General features: G+C 37.1%; 1 protein-coding gene and 2 long non-coding RNA genes across 4 annotated transcripts in view; 1 reads left to right on the top strand and 2 right to left on the bottom strand.

Annotated features, from left to right (window-relative positions):
- The window catches only part of LOC149103671 (uncharacterized), a 209,056-nt gene that overhangs the window by 71,820 nt on the left and 112,897 nt on the right, over positions 1-24,339 (top strand). The gene's annotated exons all lie outside the window — the stretch shown is intronic.
- On the bottom strand, positions 400-12,886 carry LOC110051475 (uncharacterized). Its single transcript, XM_089273965.1, has 12 exons — positions 12,197-12,886; positions 12,003-12,056; positions 10,433-10,546; positions 9,926-10,039; positions 8,925-9,038; positions 8,393-8,506; positions 8,164-8,277; positions 7,128-7,247; positions 5,545-5,645; positions 5,200-5,258; positions 4,710-4,867; positions 400-3,516 (listed from the first exon to the last, which is right to left on the bottom strand). The coding sequence occupies exons 1-12, from the start codon at positions 12,660-12,662 to the stop codon at positions 3,302-3,304; spliced, it is 1,743 nt and encodes a 580-aa protein (XP_089130091.1). The 5' UTR covers positions 12,663-12,886; the 3' UTR covers positions 400-3,301.
- Positions 15,277-24,339, bottom strand: part of LOC149103681 (uncharacterized) — a 13,987-nt gene continuing 4,924 nt past the window's right edge. For both annotated transcript variants that reach the window (XR_016202134.1, XR_016202135.1), the window contains one exon: positions 15,277-24,339. This exon is cut by the window's right edge and continues 223 nt beyond it. This is a non-coding gene — a long non-coding RNA (uncharacterized LOC149103681).

Genomic DNA, 24,339 nt, shown 5'->3' on the forward strand with positions numbered 1-24,339 from the left:
TGGCGCTGTGTGCAGATAAGGAGGTAAATGGAATTCAGAAGAATAATCAGCGAAATTGGAAAACGATAATCGAGACCTTTTCTTGCAGCGGCGATACTGACAAATTATGTCACAGTAGTCTGCACACAGGCGTTTACTTTCCCCAACCCCATCGCCTTGCGTTTTGCATTGTTCATATTCCACGCGCCGGGTTAATATTTTGCTAAGCTTGCGATCTCGACGAACTCAAGACAAAAAAGAGGGTCAGGGGACAGACTAGTGTCACAATCTTACGTGTACTAAACAAAATTTAAATGCATTCTTACGATAGCCGAGTTAAACTCATCTGGGGAACATTTTCTGTGACGACTTAAAGTATTAATTGATAAAACAATTGCAAATATATAGAAAAGACAAATATATCTTAAAGAAGTGCTTTTAATAGCAAAATGCAATCTACAGAAAGGGAGTATTTACAGAACATTATATGTCAAAACACACAGATAAAACATCTGGATATATCTCAAGAAGATCTTGAAGTTATTGTAAATCAACAACCTGCAGTCATGATCCTAAACAATAAAGGCTACACTGCCATGCACTGGAATCATTTGATAGGCTATTATTTACGAATGAGTTAAAAACAATTTCTATGGTTATACTTCTCTGATTGCAATAGCGTTTTCTGGTTTTCTGTAACTCTCTTTTTTTTTTTATTATCTGTTTGTTTTGTGGGAGTGGGCGTACTTTCGTTTTAACTGAGGAAGCCAAAGAAATCTGTTGGGTCGCGAGGAACTTATAATGCCTTGTTTTCACGAGAGAGGTTTACTACGGTTACTGCTTACCGAGGTTTCGTAACTAAACCGCAGTTATTTGAGAAGCTGTCTAAACGAAACTAATTAACTAAAGTAGGCTGCATACAACGGACGGTTTGAGGTTTTCTCGACGGAAAGCAAGTGCTGCAATGTTGCTCAGAATCTATTGGAAAATTATAAAATTTGAATTTACTCCAATACCGAACGCAGGTCGTTGTCAATTTGCTTGCGGTGTTGTCGAGCCAAACTCTCCTTAAATGTAAAGCTCTGTAGATGAATAGTGGAAAGAAACTTTTGATATCTCGCTGAGCCTCTTCCCGGTTCCCGGCATCTGTCACGGAGCCCGAGCTACGTAAATGTTTACCGGTACTTCTTCTTATTCGGAGCCGCTTTAAATTCTAACATTTGCTTTTCTTCTCCATAGACCTCAATTATGATTTTTTTCTCTCTATTTGTGGTAGGTCTTCTTCTTGTTGCGCCTACCTGTACAATGTTACTAAGCTAAAGCTACTGAGCTTCTAACAGAAGGGAAACGCTTACGGCACTTGACGATGAACGGGAAACAGCAGTCCGGGATTTCTTTGCCTAACCATGAGCGTATTTAGCTTTTTTTGCCTGTTGACTTGAAACCTACTTACATTAGGAGGAATCTTTGTCTATTTTCTCTTCTTTACGTGCTGCCCGCTTGAACACTTGCTGCCAAGATATCGCGACAACGTCTGCTTTTCCTCGGTTACCGTCGGTTACTGAGCTAAACCATGCCTGATGAGGCGTTCAACTGTCGACAAACCTAGGTTGGCTTACTTTGGATTTTGCCGCCATTTAACGAGGTTTGCTACTATGTTTACACGATTAAAAATTTCACTTCAGTAAAGTTAAATCAAAACCAAGGTAAACGTCTCTCGTGAAAACACGGGCTTAGTAACAACACAGAGAGCCAACCATACTAAATAATCGAACAAAAAACTCAGCCACAACAACAAAAAAAGATCAGAAAAAAAAAAAAAAAAAAAGAATAAATAATGAAAAAAAATTATACCTCAGTAGTTAGCGAAACAAAACAAAACAAAACAAAACAAAAAAAAAACGAAAAAAAAAGAAAGACGCCACATAACCAGTTAACGCAACTGCGTATAAAACCGGCTTTTAGGCAGTAATACTGCATATTTACTTAGGGCTTTGAACATCTATCGAACTACGCTTCCAGAACGTGTATCCAAAAGAAGTTGAAACGTCGGGTCCCAGACATTCTTAGTTTTCCCTATCTACACATAGATCCTAGATAAGAATCAGCCTTCTCCTTAAATTACTTTTAGAGGATGAAGATGCTAATTAATTACGCACTGATAAAAATCCCCCAGAAAATGACCCTAATGTACTATCTATTTCTGACAAGCTAGTTCTTTTCAGGGTTAGTTATATGGCAATATAACTATCCTAATGTACTATCTATTCCTTTCAAATTAGTGCTTTTAGTTTTATGGCAATAAAGCTACCCTAATGCACTATCTATTTCTGACAAACTAGTAGTTTTAGAGGTTAGTTATATGGCAAGAGAAATACATGAAAGGTTATGTTTCGCGGATAAGAGAGCATTTATAGGTGAACCTTTTGAAGATAAACCGAATGCAAACTGGAGAGCAAAAAAGGAGACAATAAACACGCCAAAAATATACCTACGTAAAGGAGTATATCAGGTCAGAAATAGCAGTCTACTTAGGTATGCATCAATTAATAAAATCAGCTTTCTTTTTCCAGTATTATAATCCTTATTCCAATCTTTACGAGGTATCTTAGGAAAAGTCAAATTTTGCCTAAGAATTTACGAAAACCGACGTCTACTTTGATGACATTTTAAGAATGAACAAAAAGCACATAAAAATAAGCGAGAAGCGGAAAAAAAAATGTACATATAACTCGCCCTAACTGTTAATTTTCATCCTTAAACCAGACCACCAACTACCTAGTGATACCTAAATTAATATCAATACCGCAAGTAATAGTCCTGTTATCACTTGTGAAAAGGATATAAGCTACAGCTGATACCAACTTGACTTTGTGCAATAAATTGTCTCTATTCATCAACGTTTGAGAGTATTGCCAATTTCGCCTTTGAAGAATCCGCAGATTTCATGTCAGAGGAAAAGTAAGTAGTAACGTTATTCAGTTATTTAGATTGAAAGCAGAAGTGAATTTGGGATTAACGGAGTTTCACCTCTTTTTGTCTCAAATATGCTCGGAAGATCACAAGACGCCTATAAGCTGCACTCATACAAACCGTGGCCTTAGAAACGGAAGTGTGTCTGAGCGTTCCACGAGTTATAGATGCACCAGTAAATCTTCTTTAAAAAAAAAGAAAAAAAAGCCTTACACTTTTGTTTGTTTCACAAGGTCACGTGGTCAAATGAAACGGTTTAAGTTGTTACTCTAACCATCTTTGGGGGCATCTCTCAGAAACTGGTCTAGTCCATTTCTTCGTTCAATTGATCTTTCTTTCAGAGCAGAAATCACCTTGGCGTATTAATTGGCGTTCTTTGCTTCAGCTCGTAATTCTCAGGTTTAGAATAACCTCCTTCGACAGGCATTCCAACACCGACACGGCCATGGCGCTTGCAGTGAACACGAACACAAATTGTTATCACAGCAAGGAGCAGGACAGCGGCAGCAGAAACGCCAACGATTAATGCTTCGTTGATACCTTCTTCTTTCTCTTTTTTGTCTTCTGCCGAGAAAAAATTATGACAAAGCTATGACTAAGGATGGACTGAGTGGCTGTTCTGATTAATGAGTCTTTCTATAAATTAGTCGGAGTAGCTGTATTGATTCAATTCTCTGCGACATCCTCCAATTTTAAATCTAATCCACTTTAAGATTGCACGAGACCGCCGCTACGCCATAAACGAAGGAGAATTGCACATATTCAGATGACTGTTTATAAATGAACAGAACTGAAGCGAATTGTTCATGTCGTGAAACCCTTTAGTGGGAAGTCTTGTCAAAATAAAAACAACAACAACAACAACAACAAAAAAAACGTGATGATTTCAGATGGAAGAATGGAAATTTATGTAAGATAACTATATTATAGCAAAAAACAAAAACAAAACAATAAAAAAACAAAACAAAACAAAGCTATAGAAAGGGCTCTAGACGACAGGCGGGGGGGGGGGGGGGATACTTGGGGCGGGGATGACAGTTCTTACTTCATTATTATGCAGAAGTTGAAGATAATACTAATAAAAAAATATCTTCTGTAAATAGCCTATTTGAAATTAACCTAGACCGACTGGAACCTGTTTTCATTTCCCCAGAGTACTTTGGGTAAGCATGAGTACGAGTAAACCATAACACTGCAACAAGTAATCTGGTTTAAAAATTCTTTAAAGCAAACGTGGATCTAACTCATAAATTATTGGCATAGCATAGGATATAGATATCAACATAAACGATTATTATTATCTTTTTTATTCAAATCTCAAATAACAAAACAGATTAGACACCTTTGTTATGTATTAACCCTGAGTTATTTTAACTTTTAAAGCACTAAATGGTATGGCACCAGCTTATATTAACGATTTAATTAATGTAAGAACACACGCACGCTATTCACTGCGCTCTAATTCAGGTACTATTCTATTACATCGAGCAAGGAAAATGAAAAAAATCTTTCGGTGATGGAACGCGCTCCTAGCAAGGCTGCGCAATATTGATCCTATTTTAACTTTTAAATCTCGCATTAAAACATATCTTTTTAAAATAGCTTTTAGCCTTCAGCGCTTAAATTATTTTGTTATTGTTACATTAGTTTATGTACATATTTAGTAAATTTTAATATTGTAATGCGCTTTTGATCATTGTATGTTTAAAAGCGCACTATACATTAATAAATTATTGTTATTGCTATTGTTATATTACCTGGTTTGTCCATGATTCTTTGTTTCAAGGAGATGGGGTCCACCTTCAAACTCCCCAGTCTACCATCAGCTGTCTCCTTTTTCAATGGAGCCAAAGCTTCCTTAGAAGTTACCTTTGTTTCAAATATCAGCTGAAAGTCTACCACAGTGCTTCCAGGTCTACATTAGGCAGGGAAATGAAAAAAAAAAATAGTTCCTTCTGTTATTTTAAGTCGCAAGAGAGTTCTATAGTCTGTGCAAACGTCAACGAAGTCTCGTGCTTTACGCAACTGTGAGGCATAGCGACGAGTGAAATCGACTAAAAATATCGAATGGAAGAACGAACGAACAAAGAACGAACAAAGAAGGAACGGATGGATGGACAAACGAACGAACGAACGAACGAACGAGCAGGGAACGAACGGATGGACGAACGAACGAGCGAGAGAACGCCGGAACAAACGAATTAGAGATGGACGGACAGGCGGACAGAAGAATGCATTATGTATTACCTCATTGAGATTATTTCGACTTCTTTCAAGCCAGGGATTCCAGAGTATGCCTTGAATATCTGTAACATCAGACTAACTATCACGATTAAATTTTCGAAACGTGACAATGTTTACATACTACTCACGTAAATTATAATAACATACAGCAGAGAAGCGTATTGGGCTTAAACGAAAATAAATCCATAGCATACTGAGAGAACACTGCGACACTAAAGGATGGAGGCAAGGAGTGACCTGACAAGAAAAGAGGGTGGACATACAAAAGTATTTCCGCCGGTATCAAATAATCAGCCCAGTTAAATATTCATATCTAGCATACCTTAGGTAAGTCGTTAAATAATCTACCTCTTTCTTTATCAGGGTTGAGAAATACTTAAAGGTATCACTGGTTTTGTCTCGCAAACTTTCGTCCCATTCCTTGTTGACTCCAATTTCGAATGTAAAGTCTGTATTGAAACGAAAAGAAGAACATTCTTGTTTACAAAAACTTGAAAGAGTTCAGTAAGTAAGAGCTGCACAAAATCCAACACAGATATTAGACAAAAGTTTAGGTCCTTAAAGTGCTACTTTGACCAAAAATCAATTCTACTTTTTCTTTGTGTTTCAAAACTATATAACTGAACCACTAAGTGACCGAAGTTTTTAGCCTTCATTTCAAAAAGACACCTGCTTATTTTGACTGAAATTTTCCTAATTAATGGTCCGCCATTACTAACTTTAATTCTTGAGAGAGCTGGATCGAGGATACGATGACGTCAAAGACTCACTAGTCTAAAAATGCAATGCGTGTGCACGCGCCTAAATTAATATGTAGCACGGGAGTTTTGAACTTTCAGACTTTTAAACTCGTGTTTTGCGTGTACAATAAGCTGCGTTTACACGCTGCAATTTTAAGCTAATCAGGCTTTGACGTCATATTATCCTTCATCCAAACCTCTGAGGTCCAATGGGTCAGTCTTGAATGTGAAATGGCGGACCGTGAAATTCTAAACTTGATCTCAAAGAAAAAAGCCTTTGGATAAAATTCGAAGTTCAAGATTTTGCCAGTCAGGTTTTAAACAAACACGCTTTTAAAATCTGAAGGAAAAAGGGAAGTGAATTTTTCGATTATAGTAGCACTGTAAAATGCTATAACAACTGTGCACATTCTTTGAATAACGATAATAACAACAAGAAGTATTTTCGGTCACGCACGTTTTATTTCCTTTGCTTAGAGTAATTTGAAAGGTATGGAAGTGTCCACAGCCCAGTCATGTTTTCTCCTTCGTATGCAAAAATTAAAAAAAAAATGCAAAGCAGAAAATAAAATTACTGATTCTAAGGAAAATGTTGAGAATATTTTCAACGCCGTTTCTGGCTCTACGGTGATAGCAATTGACAGTTACTGAATTTTATTTTGTAGAGTATAATCAGGCCTTTGTTGGCCTCACATTTCCAAACGCAACGTTAGTTTCATTATTCGGGTTAAACACTTGTTCTTTTTCTTTTTCTTATTCTTTTTCTTTTTCCATCAGCATACATGGATCTTAAATCTATGAGCTGCATGATTTTTTTTAAATAAATATGTCAAAGGTTACAAGCATCATAAGTTAAATTCCATCAAGAGAATGGTTTTCATTTAAGTGTCGAAAAGTAATTGGTTTTGTATCACTACGCTACACGATTGGCTTAAAAAGCTCGCGCCAACTTTACATCAAATCAGAAGTAAAACCAAAACCAATCGCAACACGTTCGCACACGTTTTCCCGCGCTTTGCGTCAGCTACATGTAATTATTTCGAGTTTTGATTGGTTCACTGGATTGTCTGTGTCCTTTGTGATTGGCTAGAGTTTTTGGTTTTACGACACGTATTTGAAAACCGCTCTATTCACTTTTTGTTTTCTGTGTGTGCTCTGAAGGGCAATATTTGAGAGAAAAGTCAGCTTTACCCGTCTTTTGTTCTTCAGTACTCGTTTCAGTTGTAGGTTCAGTGGTTAAGTGTTCCTCTCCTGTTGAAGAAGAAGCTTTGGTTGAACTGCCTGCAACTTCAGTTGCCACGGTAGTCGACACTGGAATGATAAGATAACTATTATTGTTATACATTAAATCTCACGGGCATTCCTGCCACGTCTTCCTGCTTAATTAATGGCCACTTGGGAAACAGTTAATTTTGTTTTTCTTAGAATTTTCCTTGAGTTCGTTTCTGGGAAAAACAATACTAGCTGTTTTCCCCGGGACCAGTAATTAAGTGCTTCTTTAGTTCAGTTAAATCCATGTGCGATTGGATGGAATGTCCCACTCCTCTCCCCTTACAAATTACCCTTACTTTTGTCCTTACGGTATAATGAGGAGAGAGTAAATATTTGGGTGCAACATCCGGTAGTAACGTAACTGGCATCTTGACCGAGGTCGTGAGTACAGACCGAGGTCAAGATTCTCCCATACAGACCGACTTAGCTCGGTTAATAAGATGTTTATTATATGGCAAAGAAGAAAACTTTAATTCGTTTAATGTAACTGGTTTGCTGACAGTTTGCTTGTGAACGGCGACGAGCTTAACTTAAACCTGCCGAAATTTGCTCGTCCCCTTTACTTTTTTTAGTGATCAAGCTTTTTGGCACTTCCATAAATGATTGAGAAGAGACTAAAAGAAAATGGTGAACATTTTTGTATTTTAGTTTGCTACCTTTTCAACGCAAAATGAAACCGGTCTAGCTAGATGCCGGTCTAGATGGGAAAATCTAGACCGCTGTCAATATCGATTTCAGCCAATCAAATTCGTGAATTCGGTAGTTCCCAGTCTTTGTGAGACACAGCCATATAATAATCTCAGTTATTATCATTGACACCGAACATTTTTATAAACTTAAGCTTTACTCTTATTCCTTGCTTCTATATTATACGTCAAATTCATTGTTATCCACACCCTTCCTTTATAGGATTATGAATATAAAGCTGAGTATAAAAATCATCTTTCTTCCTTACCACTTTCACAAAGTTTCCCGGTGAATCCTTCTGGACATGTACAAGTATATTGATTGATACTATCCACGCATGTGGCACCGTTAGCACAATCGTTCGAGAGGCAGTCGTCAACTTCTATAAAACAGAGTATCAAAGAAATTATGTCACAAGATGTCTTGTGTTTCCCAACCGCAAACGTTACCATTAGCTTCCTGAACAGTCTTTATGACGTCGCCCGACACATGCTCACCATTTTCGCAGTGTTCTCCAGTAAATCCCGTCTGACAGACACACGAGTAGCTGCTGACACCATCCTTGCACGTGGCACTGTTCTTACAGGGCTGATTGGCACACTCGTCGATGTCTAGAATTTTTTTGGCAAGTACTAATCATTATTGTGTTAAGCTAATTTTACGTTACATCATATTGCCCTAATTTTAATCTAGAAGTCGCATAAACTGTTCAGCCTTCAAACTTGACAATTTGCTGTGGTTTGGAAGACATTTGAGCCAGTGTAGCTATTATATCACTCCAACACAATTACAAGAAAAAAGGCATTTGGCACAAACAGAAGCTAAGAGCTTGCAAGCGCGGTATGATTCAATTTTTTTTTTAGTTACCTGAAACTGTTGTTTTTATTAAAAGAAAAACGTACAAAAATATTTCTAATTAATATCGCTGAAGATAAGAGAGTTTAGAAAGAAATGTTACCAAATCTGGAAAACCAAGTAAAAATTCACTCATTTTATTTATTTCAAATCTTATTTTGCAATTCATCTGACCTGTTTCGCAGTCGTGACCAGTAAATCCACCTCGACACGCGCACGTGTAGGAATTGACACCATCACTGCACGTGCCATTATTTTTACATGGCTGCTTGATACAATCGTCAATGTCTGAAATTAAACAACAACAAGAACAACAACAAAAAACTCAAATACCTCAGGAAGGTAGTAAGCAGCATATATGTGGTGTTCCCTAGCTGTCAAACTTGACAATTTGCTGTGGTCTGGAAGACACTTGAGCCAGTGTAGCTACTATATCGCTCCAACACAATTACAGGAAAAAAGGCATTTAGCACAAACAGAAGCTAAGAACTTGCAAACACGGTATGATTCAATTTTTTTTTAGTTACCTGAAACTGTTGTTTTTATTAAAGGACAAACGTATAAAAATATTTCTAATTAATATCGCTGATTATTATATGGCTGTGTTTCACAAGGACTGGGAACTAGCGAATCACGAATTTGATTGGCTGAAATCGATATTGAAAGCGGTCTAGATTTTCCCATCTAGACCGGCATCTAGATTGGTTACATTTTGCGGTGAAAAAGTTGCAAACTAAAATGCAAAAATATCGACTATTTTCTTCTAACAATGTGTATTTATGGAAGTGCCAAAAAGCCAGATGAGAAAAAAGTAAAGAGCAAACTTTGGCAGAATTAAGTTCGCCTCAGCGCCGTTCGCGAGCAAAATGTCAGTTAGTACAAACCAGTTACATTAAACGAATTAAATTGTTCTTGTTTGCCATATAATAAACATCTTATTAACCGAGCTTAGTCGGTCTGTATGGGAGAATCTTGACCTCGGTCGTGTGTACAGACCTCACTGCGTTCGGTCTGTGCTCATGACCTTGGTCACGATTCTCCCATACAGACCTCCTACTCGGTTAATAAGAGCTAAAGATAAGAGAAATTAGAAAGAAATGTAAGCAAATCTGGCAAACCAAGTAAGAATTCATCCATTTTATTTATTTCATATCTTATTTTGTAATCCAACTGACCTGTTTCGCAGTCGTGACCAGTAAATCCACCTCGACACGCGCACGTGTAGGAATTGACACCATCACTGCACGTGCCATCATTTTTACATGGCTGCTTGATACAATCGTCAATGTCTGAAATTAAACAACAAAAACAATAAAACTCAAATACCTCAGGAAGGTAGTAAGCAGCATATTTGTGGTGTTCCCTAGCTGTCAAACTTGACAATTTGCTGTGGTCTGGAAGACACTTGAGCCGGTGTAGCTACTATATCACTCCAACACAATTACAGGAAAAAAGGCATTTAGCACAAACAGAAGCTAAGAGCTTGCAAGCACGGTATGATTCAATGTTTTTTAAGTTACCTGAAACTGTTGTTTTCATTGCAAGAAAAACGTATAAGAACATTTCTAATTAATATCGCTAAAGATAAGAGAATTTAGAAAGAAATGTAAGCAAATCTGAAAAACCAAGTAAAAATTCATTCAGTTTATTTATTTCATATCTTATTTTGCAATCCAACTGACCTGTATCGCAGTCGTGACCAGTAAATCCACCTCGACACGCGCACGTGTAGGAATTGACACCATCATTGCACGTGCCATTATTTTTACATGGCTGCTTGATACAATCATCGGTGTCTGAAATTAAACAACAACAACAACAACAACAACAAAACTCAAATACTTTAGGCAGGTAGTAAGCAGCATATATGTGTTGTTCCCTAGCTTTATGATACTAGTAACGCTAATGTAGTGCTAATGGTTTAAAAAGGCATTCATTCTTCAAAGTATGGAACGAATTAGCGTATAGCATAACGGGTCATGTTCATAGTTTTGCCCTTCTAAAATAAAGCAAAATAAAAATGATATTTTTTGGAAAAGATGATTCCCTCACATTATTAAAGCTAATAAACAATAATGTTAATAATAGTACTATTCTACAAGTGTATTTTCACGCGAGTTGCTTGCCTATTAATTAAGTCGGAGCTTGATTTGTAGAAGAGTAATAACACATTTTCTTCTCATGCTGTCATCAGTTTATTTAACAAAATTAGATAACCTGCGTTCACGAGAGAGCATGAGCAAATTAAAGCAGAAAACAGTGTTCAACACCGGGCACAAGGCCAAGCCCTTGCCTTCAATTGGACCGGGTACTGACGTTTTCGTCAAGGACTTTCAGCGGTCAGGAAAAGTAATTGAAGCAGCATCAACACCTCGGTCGTATGAAGTTGAAACAAAGACCAGAGTGATAAGAAGAAACCGTGTTCACCTTACTCCACTGCCAAATCAGCAGGAGCAACATGAGCGACCGACACCAATAGTGAACCTAGTTCCCGCAGAGGACAAAGCGGCAACACCTGTTCGGAAGGACATCCCCGTTACAAAGGGAGACGTTCAAGTACCCCCTGTAACACCTTTTCTTGTTACTAGGCCTAAGAGAATTATAACAACATCGCCGAAAGCTGGAGAGAATCTAGGTTTAGCTTAAGATGACGCTGTGCTATAACATTCCCTAGATCGTTTGTCAGTCTTCTCATGCTCTGTTCGTTTCCCTAAATACTCTTGAACAATGCGAGGGGGCGGGGGGGAGGGAGAAGATGTTCTGTTAGCTTACATGAAGTATTGTTCAAGTTAGTTACGTGTGAGATGCATATGGGTTATTAAAGATGGCGTCTTGAAGTAAACGCGGTGTTGTTCACTGAAGACTATTATCAGCCCAAATAACTCGACAGCCTCTGCCTAGATCCAAGAAGTATGAATTCGGTTTTAGTCATATTTATTTGCTATCAGACAACTGTGATCGCTTTCTAAATCTTGATTTAGATGCAACTGAATATTGTCTGCACTGTCACCTGCATATGTAAGATAGGTATCATCAGCCTACATCCTCGGTTCACAATTTGACACACAGTTTGGAAGATCCTTGATAAATAATAGAAATAAAAGTGGCCCTAAAATCGTCCCCTGGTGGACGCCACAACTTAGTGAACAACTTTTATAAATAAAAGGCGAAAAAGATATTGTCCGTTAGTCTTTCCACATGTGAGCACAGTGAACTAATTCTTATCATGACATAATAACGGATAAGACTCACCTGAACAGTTTGGGTGCACACCTTCCTTTCCGTAAGGACATGGTATCATGTCACCTATAAAAATAGAATTTGGACCGATTAGAAACTGCAAACAAAAATAAAGCAGATCTTATGACTTTCATTCAAACAGCAAAACTATTTCAGTGGTATCTATATAGCGAAGAGAATATTATTTAACATCGTATATTTCTCACCAGCACAATAAGCAAGTGCGCAATAGTTAGGTGGCCTAAGATAGTACACGTAGTAATCGCCACAGTTTTTAACATTTATGGCTAAGGTCTCCTCGCAGACAACGTCAAAACTGTTGATGCATGCTTGGCGAACAACATTTCCTTCTGCCACTGTTGGATGGCTACCGTTTAACCAAATAGGGTCATGTGTTCCGCAGTGATATTCTGGCACTGTCTTTTCTGGCATCATCACCTTTCCGCCAGCATCACTTGTGAAGCGATACCATCCCGATCGCAAGCCGTGATCGCACAAGTAAGGCTGTCCCTGTTGCCAGATGCTCTTGATGCTGCGCCGAGGCTCGTTGATCTCTTTGTAAGTGGCGTTGTTACAACAGTCAGTACAATTTGCTGTCTGGCATACGCAGACGTTCAGGTAGAGAGCGATCAGAAAGAAACTCAGACAGGCAGGCTGACTGAAGCTCGTCATGTTAGATCGCAGTCAATGCGTACAATCCCAGGTTCTTAGTTGATTTGATCAGTTCTGGTTTGCAAGAATACACCAAGGGGGAGGCAGGAATGAAGCTCAGCTCGAAGTTTATTCTCACGTAGGTTACGATTGGTCCATTGCTTAGTTGACGTCAGTTGTATGTTTGTAATTCATGTGCTTATTCAGGGCCTTCGTCACGCAAACTCGCTTTAAAATCGAATGGGCCAAAAAAACTTACACAAACCTGAGCATAGGCTAAGCCAAGGAAAATGTATCCGTATCAACAAGACTAGTGCAGGTTTCTTTATTCAAGGGATCAGTTATAATAAGCTTCAAGTTCTGCGTCGCCCCGTGCGAAGCATAAGAGACTGAGTTAGGCATCGGAAATTCGGGTTTTTTCAGTCGATTTATTATGAGTAATACGTTGATTGCACAGCCTTGAACATAATGAAAATCAAGTAAATCAATCGAAGTTTTCTTTGCCTTGAGTAATAGCTCTCGTCTTGGCTACAAAGCTTCTGAATTTCACTGAATGCCGGTGAGGGCGAAAAATGTAGCTCACTTGACTAGCCGCTTTCTTGCTATCGGACTGATGCGAGAAACAACGCACACAAAAAGAAAACGCGAATCACAGTCATTTCTACCTTATATGAGCTATATAGTATGTGAGTCTTATTATATGCGCCCTTTTGATCGGAAATACGGTTTACATTTTGACCGCTTTTGTCTGAGCGGAAAGTATCGTTTGTGTGTTCTGGTATGTTCTATGATATGATTCATCAAATAAATTATCATAGTTTTCATTATAAAAAGTAGTCCAAAACAAGGGGTAGTAAGGCACCCGTCAAAGTGTGACGACTGGAAAGTGCTAGAAACTGTTATCGGCCAACATATGCTTGTCAGGGTTCATTGTTATTGTACCTAACCATTCCAAATAGAAATAGACTTCCGACCTCGTCAGGCGACCTCGTCGTAGCTCTAATGTTATAGCGCATGTGCAAGGTGTAACGTAAACCTACAATAACATAATCTAAAAGCATTTTATCTGATGGAATGTGTTGTCTGATTTGTCTTGAATAACTGTCGGCTTATTTACTATTAATAGATTGATTAAAAAAAAGTTCGGGTCCTCGATTATTTTTTTGCAGAACTTCGTGGCTTAATGGGTGGATGCCATCCAGTTTAATTCGCAGTCAAAACATCTAACACAACGACATTTTGAATTGCAGGTACCAAAGCCCCATTTTAATTATAAAAGCAAAACGAAAAGCAAACTAAACAAGCGGTGGAATTTGTTTAAACAGGTAAGAACAGATGCCTTGTCTGAAAGCTTAATGCTGTGAATTCAGACTTATGAACAAATGCAAAGCACGAGTTCGAGCTGTCAGGGAAATTAACCAAAAGCAAAATAAACAAGCAGTGGAATTTGTCTAAACAGGCCAGAGAAAAAAAAAAGCCTTGTCTGACAGCTTAATGTAAATCAGACTTATCAATGCAAAGCACGAGCTCGAGCTGTCAGGGAAGTTAAGGGTGTAAAATTGTAGACCTCGGGAGAACTAAGGATTTTAATTATGGGCATAACACCAAGGATTTTGTCCATAGTTAGTAACAAATGCCGGTCGTTACATTGTACATATGGATTTAATAAGTAATGGTAATAGGACTGAGTAAAGTCCAATTCGGTCTGTAATCATACGAGATTACAGTAATCATACTCGTGATTTGTTTATCACCAGTATGATTACAGACCGAATTGGACGACATGAAGTCTTATTACCAATTAATCATGAAAATTACCATTTCCGAGAAAAGAAAAATAGCCAAGTTATGAAAGAAAGGGAAAATTTGCATTAAAGGACTGACAAAGGAGGGGTAAATCGTGTAATGTCGCTCTCACTGAAATTAAACTACTTTTTGTACATGAGCAACGTGTACTCAAAAGGTGTAAACACGACCTAAAGATGCCCCATTAATGTGGAGACAATTACGAAGACAACCAATAAGCACTTTCTTGAAACGATTTAAGGGGTGAGTTATCTCATATCTCTGTTTCTCTTGTTATCTCAGTGACACTGCAGATGGTTTGAGAGAGATATAGCGCATACCGTACTTGAAATTTTGGTATACGCGCTACCGTATTGTCGTGTTTAGGCTTTTGTTCATTGCTCGTAGCGGTAGGCTTTTATCTTCCAACGCTGAGTACCGTTTAAGCTTATACATTAGGTTTTCGATTCGATTGCCAGCAACCGAAGTGAAACCTGCACTTTTTTGTACGTTGCAAATTACAAAGGCCATCAAAGAATATTATAGATCTTACTGTCATCCCTATGGCTCTTTCATAAAATCACCATGGAATCGTAAAAATGTAATTATATAACAGCCAAAACGTTGAAAGTTTATAAGAAGTATGTCAGTATAAGTACAGTCTGAGTGTATCTTCAGAACATAAACGATTGTTTTCACCCATGTACTTAAGTGTTGGGTGTTAAAGTTTTTAAAGATATTGTGTGTAATCAGATTTGTCTAGGTCAAGGTTAGAATCTAGTTTTAGTTTACAAATGCTTAGACCTTAACTGATAACAATGTTGAATAATTGATATTATTTATTCATTCATTCATTCATTCATTCATTCATTCATTCATTCATTCATTCATTCATTCATTCATTCATTCATTCATTCATTCATTCATTCATTCATTCCCTTTTCTTCTGTTTGCAGAATGCTAAAATGGTTAAAATTTATTGGTTCTATGTGACACAAAATTATGGTTTCGTAAGATAGTACACAGGTAACCACAGTTGTGGGAATGTTATTCCAGATTTGCAGTATGGCTCTCCATGTCAGCAAAAGTTTACACCAAATATGTGCTGATGAAATAGAACAATAATAAACATCCAATCTGTAATCATTGCAAGCACTGTTAAATTTACTATCTACGCTGTACTTTGCTTTTGGACTATTCCCATTTACTTACTGACAATGTTTTACATTAAGACAAATTAATTCCTGATAAGGCCAATCACTGTTACAAATAAGTTCGTACAATTGAACTTCATGTTACCAATGTAGTTAGTGAAGAGCCTTAACTGGCTATTGCTCTGCAAAATAATGTTTCCTATGCTTTAAGAACAAATAAGTCGGAAAATTTGCTTGAACCCCTAATAACAAGTAAGCTGTTTGTGGCATTTCTGTGTTGTGTAGTTTTGACCCGCATGAGTCACAACCGAAAAGCACACGATAAGAGATTTTGCTCACTTCCATCACTCTCCTGTTGGAAATCGAGCTTGAAAATAGTGCATAGGGCTGTCTCAACTCCAAGCTACATCATTTGCTTCTTTCCATTTAAATCTGTTCGTGTTGAAATTTTCAGGGTAGCTAATATTTTTGACTTTGACTCGTGTTTTCTACATTTCCTTCGTGTTCTCAAATGTCCGCCGTGTTTTATCACAGAGTATTAGAAGGCTTAGGCTTGTTTATTTGTTAATTGTAATATTAATCTTATGATCGTCATATGAAATGGGGGAAGTTACACTCTTGCTGAAATGATCTAGCCCCCTCATTCTGAATTGTCTGGATCCACCTGGATTTGATTATTGAGAAAAGAACATACATTGTCAATGTAATGGTAATCTTGATCATGTAAAAGAACTGTCTTCTGTGTGCTTTGGCAACATTTCCTGTTCTTTGCTACCTACTTATTCAGAAAGACAAAACAATGTAATTAATAATTACATGTATTCACTGTTACGCTGATGATTCACAAGTTTACATCTCATTTAGTCCGAACGACACAGCTGAGCAACTTGCTGTGGTGAGGAATACGGAAGACTGCATCGGAGACATTCGGTTTTGGATGTTGAATAATGATCTTAAATTAAACGACGACAAGACTGAATTCCTCATTATTGGTACATCGCAACAGCTGGAAATGCTAGACAATATCATTATTCTTGTGGGTGACTCAGATATTCATCCCGTGCCAATCGCGAGAAATCTTGGTTCTTGGTTTGATTCTAGGCTGTCCATGGCAAACGTGATATCACAAAAATCTGTGCCTGTTCATTTTACTATATCTATAATATTCGTCGGATCAGAAAGTATCTTTCACAGTAGTCAACGGAGACTCTTGTCCATGCATTCATAACAAGTCGCCTTGACTACTGCAATGGTCTTTTATGTGGATTACCTGATTGCTTGTTAAATAAACTGCAACGAGTACAGAATGCCTGCGCCAGACTGATTTTTAAAGAACAGAAATTTTGCCATGTAACGCCTCTTATTTATGAATTACACTGGTTACCGGTTAGATACAGAATCGAGTTTAAAATACTTTTAATTACTTTTAAGATTCTTAATTTTTTAGCGCCTTAGTTATCCACTATTGTTTTTAGGCTCAGTAGGAAAATCTTTTCATGATTATGATTTTGGACATGATGAAAACTGAAGTAAAGAGTAACAATTTTGCAATGTCAAAAAATGATGTTCGCATGTGCTTTATTTAGTGGCTTTGCCTTTTCTCTCCTCAGGTTATGCCGATTGTCCTGGGCCAAATAATTATACACATCCCGATCTAGCATTTACAATGTAGGTCTTAAAACTATCAACAACAATATCAAAATATGACACTGACAGATCCTCCTTTGTTTGCTGAAGTGATGTCATCCACTATTGTATGAGGCCAATTAGGAAAATTCTTTCAAATAGTATCACTGCAACCTTTTCATAATTATGACCTTGGACATGACGACACTTCAGTCATAGTTTAAAACTGAAGGAAAGAGTGACAGTCTTGCAATGTCTAAGAATACTGTTAGCACTCCATTTGGTGGCTTTGCCTTTTTCTCCTCAGTTTATGTCGATTGTCCTGGTCCAAATAATTAACCATCTTGATCTTCCATTTGGGATGGTGTGGATAGGGAATTGACGTACGTGAATGCCGATGTTTTTATTAAAGCCATCTTATAATCATAATGGCTTACAACTTGCTTTTTTTTCATACTTTCGACTAAATTTTGTTGCTAACCACGATGTTATGAATATCACCACTCAATCATCAAAACACGACTTGGCTTGCATTTCTTTGCAATTCTCAGTGAAATTATGATCAGTGCAACATAAAAAGACCTTAAGACAATGACAAAGTACGTTGTGTAAAACCACTGAAAATCTCTTGGAAACCCCACCAAAAAATCCCGCCAAAAAAATCCTAACTTGAAAATCCAACTCGAAAATCCAACTCGAAATCCAACTCAAAATCCTATCTCGGTAAATAGGCAACCTCTAAAAGCTGACAGACACATCGCAGTACCATTTTTGTCCTTTTTATTTATAACTACGAGACTGGTAAATGAGCTTTGATTGTGGCTTCATGAAAATGTTACATCAACCCTTTCACGCGTAGACTAAGTTATTGCAATGAATCTTGTCCTGCCATCTCTGGTACACAGACACTCTGGATTACAAAATTTTCTGAAAGTTGGCATTGCCGGGTAAGATATTTTCTAAAGCATACATGTATGTAATTAATAATTTCTCACACATTGTCTTGCTTGAGAAAAGATCCATAACCCGCATGGAGCTTTTTCTTTGAGAGCTCCCTCCTCTAGCTTGTTCCTTAGAATTTCTCAAGACTGGCCATATGTATGGAAATTTTCTGGAACTGCACATTCAGATATACATGTACTGTACCAAGCAATAACATCTCAAGCTAAACTAATATGGTCCTACAGTTACAGCCAAAGAGCCCAGATGTTCCTTTGGTTGGGACTCTGAATATTGCAGTGCAATATTCCAGCTTCTTCTTTGAAGCAACTTGGAAGTGCAGGAGCAAGTTGCCAAGTTAACATAACAATTTTGTTTGCATTGCAAAGCAGAGCCTGCCACTGTGAAAGACTGTTGATTATTTTCAACCTAGCATTTGACTCACTATACTGTTAATTAATCAGTAACTACATGTAAGAGTGAACTATACTGAAGTACAGTCCAGCATGCAGGTCTCATTGAAAGACATTTTCATCAAGAAATCTGGTTGTACAATTTATAATTATAACATATTTATCTTTCTATGAATAAAAGTGATGTTCAAGTAACAGCTACAAGTACAGTATACGATTAGAAACGTGTCCAGTCCCAATGAACAGCATATGCATGGACAGTCTGGAGCAAAAAAATAAAAAATAAAAAAAAATAATAATAATTTCTCTTGAAAGTAACTATTGCCAGGTAAGATATTTTTTAAGGAGATACATGTATAATTTAGGTCCTTGATTGCTGGATCATGTGTACAAAAGGCATCCGCGGTCAATCGACACTTGATCAACATCTCGATCGATACTCTGCCAACACACGGTCAACACTCGATCACAATCTCAATGCCTGTGTACTCTCTAAGGCTGGGAAGTGAGAGGAATCGACACTTGACAGTCAGTCGATAGTCGGCGGAGTGTCAACCGACTCATATGTATCCATTGATACTCGATGGCATGTTTGCAAAAATTAGTTGACTCTCGACCAAGATGTCGATCAAGTATCAAGCGAGGTGTTGATCAAGGGTCGACGGAGAGTCAATCAAGGGCATCGATCGACACATCGCAGATGTCTTTATGATCCTGATTGCCTAGGCATTTTAAAATAATTGTAAATATAGTTAGGCATTTATATTGTAAATAATGATATCTTACCAAGTGTTTGTTCCACGTATAAACTGAAGTGAAAAGCTTTATAAACAGTGCATGGGAACAAATTATCCCCGAATATAACTAATGGAAACATACACTGTATGTGATAGTTGTGAGTTAAGGTGGCGGAACACAGTTTTCGCGCTCGCTTTTGCTGATGCAATTCAGCGCGCGCACAAGGATTGCAAAAAACAAACATGCCCTCAATAGAGCGATCATTTTATTTACTCAACACCCGCACTATCTGTGCTATTTTTCTCTATAATTGAACGTAGTGTATCGATGGCTTTAGTCTTTTATCATAAATATATGTTAGAAAAGGTGAAGATGTAAAGAACTCAGCAATTCTGAGCTTTTTCTTTGATACCGAAAGAACTCAGTTAAATGCAGCGCATGCGTAGTAAGTCAAAAAATTGCGATTGAATGAAAATTTGCACTCTCGGAAATACGCCTATTTCTCGAGAACCACTCATTAGAATTTCACGAAATTTGGCACGAAAATACTTTAGGAAATAAGTAACTGGAGTATTGAAAATAACTGAACTTTAACAAAGGAAACTCTAGATATTCCAGTAAACGTTCAATAAGGGATAATTAAAGATCTCTCTGCTAAATTATTAGCAAAATGGTCTTAACTTGTGAGAATCGTTAAAAGCTTGGTACATGCAAATTATAAAGAAAATCTAATGACTAGATTATCTACAAATAAACAAAAACGAGTTTAAAGGCCTGTTTATTTTTATTCATGTTGCCATGGCAACGGGACATACTTCAGCTTAACCATCAAAAAACCAAAGTTTGTGTTGTTAACTTGCTTGCTGCCATTTTTGGCGACCGAGGGATCAAGGGTTTTAGAGAAAAAGGTGAATGAAACATAGGTATCAAAAACTGTGTTCAGCCACCTTAAGTGAGTGTGGATGTGACATTTCAATTATTTGACCTTCTAATTCTTTGCTTTTTTGTTTGTTTGTTTGTTTTCGCTTTTTACAGACGACTTGATGCAATTATATTGTTGCACTGAGTTCATTGAACAATTATTGCCTGGAAGTTGAGTTCTAAAACCCACCTGTGTGTAGTCAACATCATATTATTGCAATATTGTCACAGCTAAACTGTATATTTTACACAATTAGCACAAATTACTTAACTAATTGATTAAGATACCTGTTAAATTAAGCAGTTTTTCTTCAAGAGGATTTTACTCATGGTTTATTGTAACAACTTCCCGTTTTGAATGATATCAATTATGGTTTGTTTATAGTGTTTTTAAATGTGACTTGTGATAATCGGCATAGGCGTGAATTAAAATCTTGCCGACATGGAACGGAGAATTGAGTGCAAGCATAGTACAGAAAGGTTCAAGGTTAGTACTTCCTAAAAAGAGATAGTTGAGAATCTTGTGACATTCTGTGGTCAGCCTTGCCACTCTCAACTTTGGACAAGGTTAATTCTTACAATACTGTTTTGTAATAGTAAGTTTGACCCTATAAGAACCTGATCTATATTTACAATATTTGCACGTCATAAAACGTTCAAATATAAATAAAATTGTCATCACGATGCCGCACAGTTGAGGCGGACACTATGTTGAATTTAAAATCTTTAAAATAACATTTTGTTTTCAAACATTGTTTCAGATCCCTCTGTTTTAGCTATGAAACTCCATGTTCATTAAAACTAAGAGTGTTCCATAAAATAGAACCTCTATACGCGAGCGAGTCCTTCATATATCTATCTACTTTTCCCAGTAAAGAATAACCATTGCAGCATTTAGTTTAAATGTCCCTGGATAACAATTCAGGGAGGACATCGTTGCGTGCTTTATGACAAAGCGTAAAAATATCTAGCTTGTAATATAAAAGAGTGTAGGCCACTGTTCGTATCCTGCACGCGCGTCACATGACGCCATATCCTTGGGTAAGTTAAAGATAATTCTAGATGCCCTACAGTGTAGTCGCTCTATGGATTAAAATAGATCTATAGTAATAACCTTAAAACCCAAAAGGTAGCGCCACTGCATTTGGTTGGGGGTACACGGTTCCTGTTTTCCTAGTAAGAGGTTTTTGGGGTTTACGAGTCCAGCTTTGGTGCATGTAGGATGTATTGTTTATCCATTTTGCTGTAATCTTTAGTTATCAATGCGTCAATTAAAACATAATTGTCTTGGCTTGGCTGACCAATGCACCCATACATCTTTCAGTGTGTTGGTTGTGTAATGAAGGCAAAATACATTGTACATGTACAGGTACGTAATACAGCTTACATGTATTTGGAGCTTACTTATTCATTTGTAGCTTAATTTAATAACAAAATCAATAGTTATGGGGTCACCCAGTAACAGCTACTGTGGTCCACAATCTCAGAGAAGAAAACAGAACACATCACGTAAGTGAAATTCCATTATAAAATTATTATTGAAAGCCCGCATACATGTAAGTATTCAGTAACAAGGTGTTCTTTTTACCACTTATGCCAGAGTGATTTTGTTATTTTGGATGTTGCAGTTTTGCAGTTGGGAACAGATCTCATATTTATATTTCTGTATGCTGTTTTAAATGCTGTATAGCTGTCACACCTTCAAATGTATGTTTTTACAGTGACCTTTGGGAGGTGTCATAAGGCTATGTAGAATTCCAGTAGTTTTTATGAGGTAGTATTAGTAGCATACACTATGAAAAAGAACTGAACAATTGAAGAAAGTAAGCATAAAGAGAAATAAAACTGCAAGATTATGCCATAAAATACATGTAAAAATTCATGTCCACCCCTAAGCCAATTGCAGACATTGAAAATAGTAGTTCAAATTTTTTTTTTTGAGAAAAAAAAGGTAGGAACGAAATGGTTTAAAGACAATGCATTTAGTAATCACAAGGAAAAGAAGAATTTTAGTTAAAGAGCGATGCAAAGAATCTACACTAAATTACATCACTTTCACTCAACACTGTATAATTTCATGACCTAAAGGCATGATCAAGATCTACCAACTTTTTAACAGGAAGTTTGGGATAACACCAGATATGCATCTTTGCCCAAATTATTTGTGTAACACTGATTTTAACCAGTACATTCAGTACAGACTTAGGAAAATATAAACAAAGCCACTAAATAGAATGCAAACAGTTTTAGGACCAAATGGAAGATCAAGATTGTTAATTATTTAGACCAGGACAATCGGCATAAACTCAGGAGAACAAAGGCACAGCCACTAAATGGAGTGCAAACAGTATTTTCAGACACTGCAAGACTGTCACTCTTCACTTCAGTCTTAGACTATGACTGAAGTGTCATCCTGTCCAAGATCATAATTATGAAAAGGTTGCAGTGATACTATTTGAAAGAATTTTCCAAATGGGCCTAATACAATAGTGGATGACATCACTTCAGCAAAGAAAAGAGGATCTGTGAGTGTCATAATTTGATGTTGTTGTTGACAACTTTAAGACCTACATTGTAAATGCTAGATAGGATGTGTATAATTATTTGGCCCTGGGGCCCATTTTTTGAAGGTCCTGAAAAGTTTTTGCACCCAAAAAGCCGTAGCAACATCTCAAGCCTTATGATTTCAAAGCTGTTCAATGCACATATTCTTAATATAAACAAAGGTTCCCTTCATACAAGAAGTTCCAGGCGTATACACCTCTTTGTCTTTAAATACCAATTAACTAAAAATGGCTTTGTGGGCCTGAAAAGTTTCCAGGGCTTTCAGGAAATGGGGGCCCTGGACAATCGGCATAACCTGAGGAGAGAAAAGGCAAAGCCACTAGAAGGAGTGCAAACAGTATTTTTTTGACATTGCAAAATTGTTACTCTTTACTTCCGTTTTCATCATGTCCAAGATCATAAGCATGAAAAGATTTTCTTAATGAGCCTAAATACAATAGTTGATGACATCGCCTCAGCAAAGAAAGGAGGATCTTTCAGTGTCATAATATTACCAGTACATCAAATGGATGGTTCTTGATCCTTCTCAAATAGTACTCAACAATTATTAACAATAACTATGGTTCTGCTGAAAAAGATACTTGCACTGACCCAGCTTACTTGAAAGCATACAAATTGCTGATGAAAACTTAAATAATCAAATGCTTTTAATTAATATATTAAATCAGGAAAAATATTATAGTCAAAGAGATCTAGAGCTGGCATACACACTTGAGGCCAGACTTAGTCAGAGTTTGAGTCCTTATGTAGATTGAAGGATTTTTCTAGCATGCAGGTCCAAATATTAATTTTATTTCAAACCATATTACAACCTAGAAGTTCACGTAATTTAGCTTAATTCAAGTATGTATAGCCTGTAAGGCTTATTAGTCGAAGAAAAAGAGCAACTCCCTCTACCGCATTAAATGTGTGACTATGGTATTGCAGTTAGAAACTTAACACGAAAATATAAGTTAACCATGAAAACATTTACAGGATAGCACAAAGAAAGTAATCATGTAATTGAGTATACAGTTCAACCCCTATTAAACGGCCACCGTTGGGGAAATGGATGGTGGCCGCTTAAAGAGGGGTGACTGCTTCATAGAGGACTAAGAACAAAAGTAAAACCCTCATTGCCTAATTGGGGTGGCCATTTGACTGTATTTTCGTAATTATTAAATTACAGTACTCTTGATTTTGCACAACGTCTGTATGTCCTTTTGGATTACGCATAGAAAACATTTCAAAACTAAAGGTATTTTAGTGTGGAGATGATTAGGTTTGCAGATATTTAACAACACTTGTTTAAATTATACCTGATTGTACTTTTTTGTACACTTTTTATACCTAATTGTACCTTTTTGGTATGCTTTGGCCGCAAATCAGGCGAGTTTCAACAAGCCATGGTTTCTATTCTGGTGAGATGTAGTCAAGCCAAAATGCTTGTGGTGAGACCAAATGAGCCTGACATGAGCAAAAAAATATCTTGTCTCCCACCTGTGAGATCATTATAAGTTTTAATAGGTTTTGTTTTCAAATGATCCATCAGTAGTTGCAACACAAATTTTTAGTATC

The sequence above is a fragment of the Orbicella faveolata genome, unplaced genomic scaffold (genome assembly GCF_042242905.1).
Source record: "Orbicella faveolata isolate gen_17 unplaced genomic scaffold, um_ofav_v1 contig_35, whole genome shotgun sequence".
Lineage (NCBI taxonomy): Eukaryota > Metazoa > Cnidaria > Anthozoa > Scleractinia > Merulinidae > Orbicella > Orbicella faveolata.